Source organism: Suricata suricatta, chromosome 4 (genome assembly GCF_006229205.1).
Source record: "Suricata suricatta isolate VVHF042 chromosome 4, meerkat_22Aug2017_6uvM2_HiC, whole genome shotgun sequence".
NCBI lineage: Eukaryota > Metazoa > Chordata > Mammalia > Carnivora > Herpestidae > Suricata > Suricata suricatta.
In genome coordinates this window covers 140,798,280-140,799,707 of record NC_043703.1, presented here as the reverse complement: position 1 = coordinate 140,799,707, position 1,428 = coordinate 140,798,280, and the positions used below count along the sequence as shown (strand labels likewise).

Sequence of the window (1,428 nt, the reverse complement as noted above, 5' to 3'; positions counted from 1 at the left end):
CCCCCCCCCCCAACTCCCGTCGTGGATCTGGACTTGGGACTTAGAGAGATGCTTGATTCTGTCCTTGCCATAAATGTTGGAGTTCTGGAGCACCTGTTACTCTACGTGGGGTGCTGGAGAGATCCACCCTCTGTACTGAGCCATGTGTATGCGAGAAGTGTGGGTCCCTTTGGGAGTATGTGACACAGGGGCTTGACCTCCGGTATCAGAGGAAGAAAGAAAAACCCAAAGGGCAAGGGCACAAAGGTCCCCGCTAGTGTGCTTAACGAGGGTCTCCCGGGCCTCGTGGCACCCAGATGTAGCTGGACCTCTCCCGAGGGCATCAGCGTCACCTACCAGCAACTCTGGGGGGAAGATGGGCTCCTGGGTGGGATCCAGGGGCATGAACTCCTCCGGGTTGAATAAAGATGGCGAGAGAGTGACCTGCTGGAAAAAGAACAGATGAGTGATAATGCATCTCTCTCATCCAGTAAAATGCCCTGCGGGACCTACCCTTTCCTTTGCCTTATTTGCAAACCGCCACCTTCCCCAGTGGGCTTGGTGGAGGGCCAGGCAGCTTCTGGGAGGCAGGAACAAGGAGGTCTAGCCAAAGGCCCCAGGGCTTACGTGCATATCCACCGCCCTCACCATGTGGGTTAACCGTTTCCTCTTCCAGCTGTGCTGCTGAGATGGGAGCCCATTACCTCCTTGGGTCTGAGATTGGCCCCCGGATTCCAGGGAAAGATGGACTCACTTACCGTGTGGTCTTCCTTCTGGTTCAGGCAGCAGTTTAGGTTTTCCCCACTCCCTCCACAGCACCCACCATCCTAGAGAGAAGACAAATAGTCACACAAAAAACATTTGCAAAGGGTTTTCACAGAAGTTAAAGACCCTGGATCATGACTATACAACAAAATCTAGGTCCTTCTGCTCCAACCTCTGCGTGGACAGAAGACCTCTGCTCTAACCACTCACCCTTTCTTGGTTAACAGAGACTAAGTCCACTCATGAGTAGACAAATAGGATCTCTTCTGGAAGCATTATGAAATTTTATTTTTAAGAAAATTTCTCTATAAAAGCCAAGTCTTACTTTACCAGAACATATCTATGGCCCATTTCCCCCCTTCCGGGCCTCTTCCATGGGAAGTCTCTGTGAGATAAATCACTGCAGGTTCTCTTGGCACTCAAGAGCCTCTACTTCTACATCAGTCAAGCTCTGGGGGGCCCAGATGGCCTCTTTCCAGCCTGGGGTCTAGTGGGGTTCCTCCCAAGCAAGGCCAAGCCCAGTGCTGGGTTCAGAAAGGTGTCCAACCAGTGTGCCAGATGACCTCATGGAACCCGGACACTCTTCGTCACTGTGACCCTGTGCTGGAGGAAGGGTACAGGGTCCATGACCCATCACCCCTGGGGAAAGACTTGCTCAGGATGTCTGAGGGTGCCAGGGGCAGA

At 52.9% G+C, this 1,428-nt stretch overlaps 1 protein-coding gene across 1 annotated transcript in view; it reads right to left on the bottom strand.

The window, feature by feature from the left end:
* Positions 1–1,428, bottom strand: part of LOC115290733 (xanthine dehydrogenase/oxidase-like) — a 76,714-nt gene that overhangs the window by 47,891 nt on the left and 27,395 nt on the right. The window contains 2 exon segments of the mRNA XM_029938558.1: positions 337–423; positions 738–806. Coding sequence (XP_029794418.1) covers positions 337–423; positions 738–806 — 156 coding nt within the window.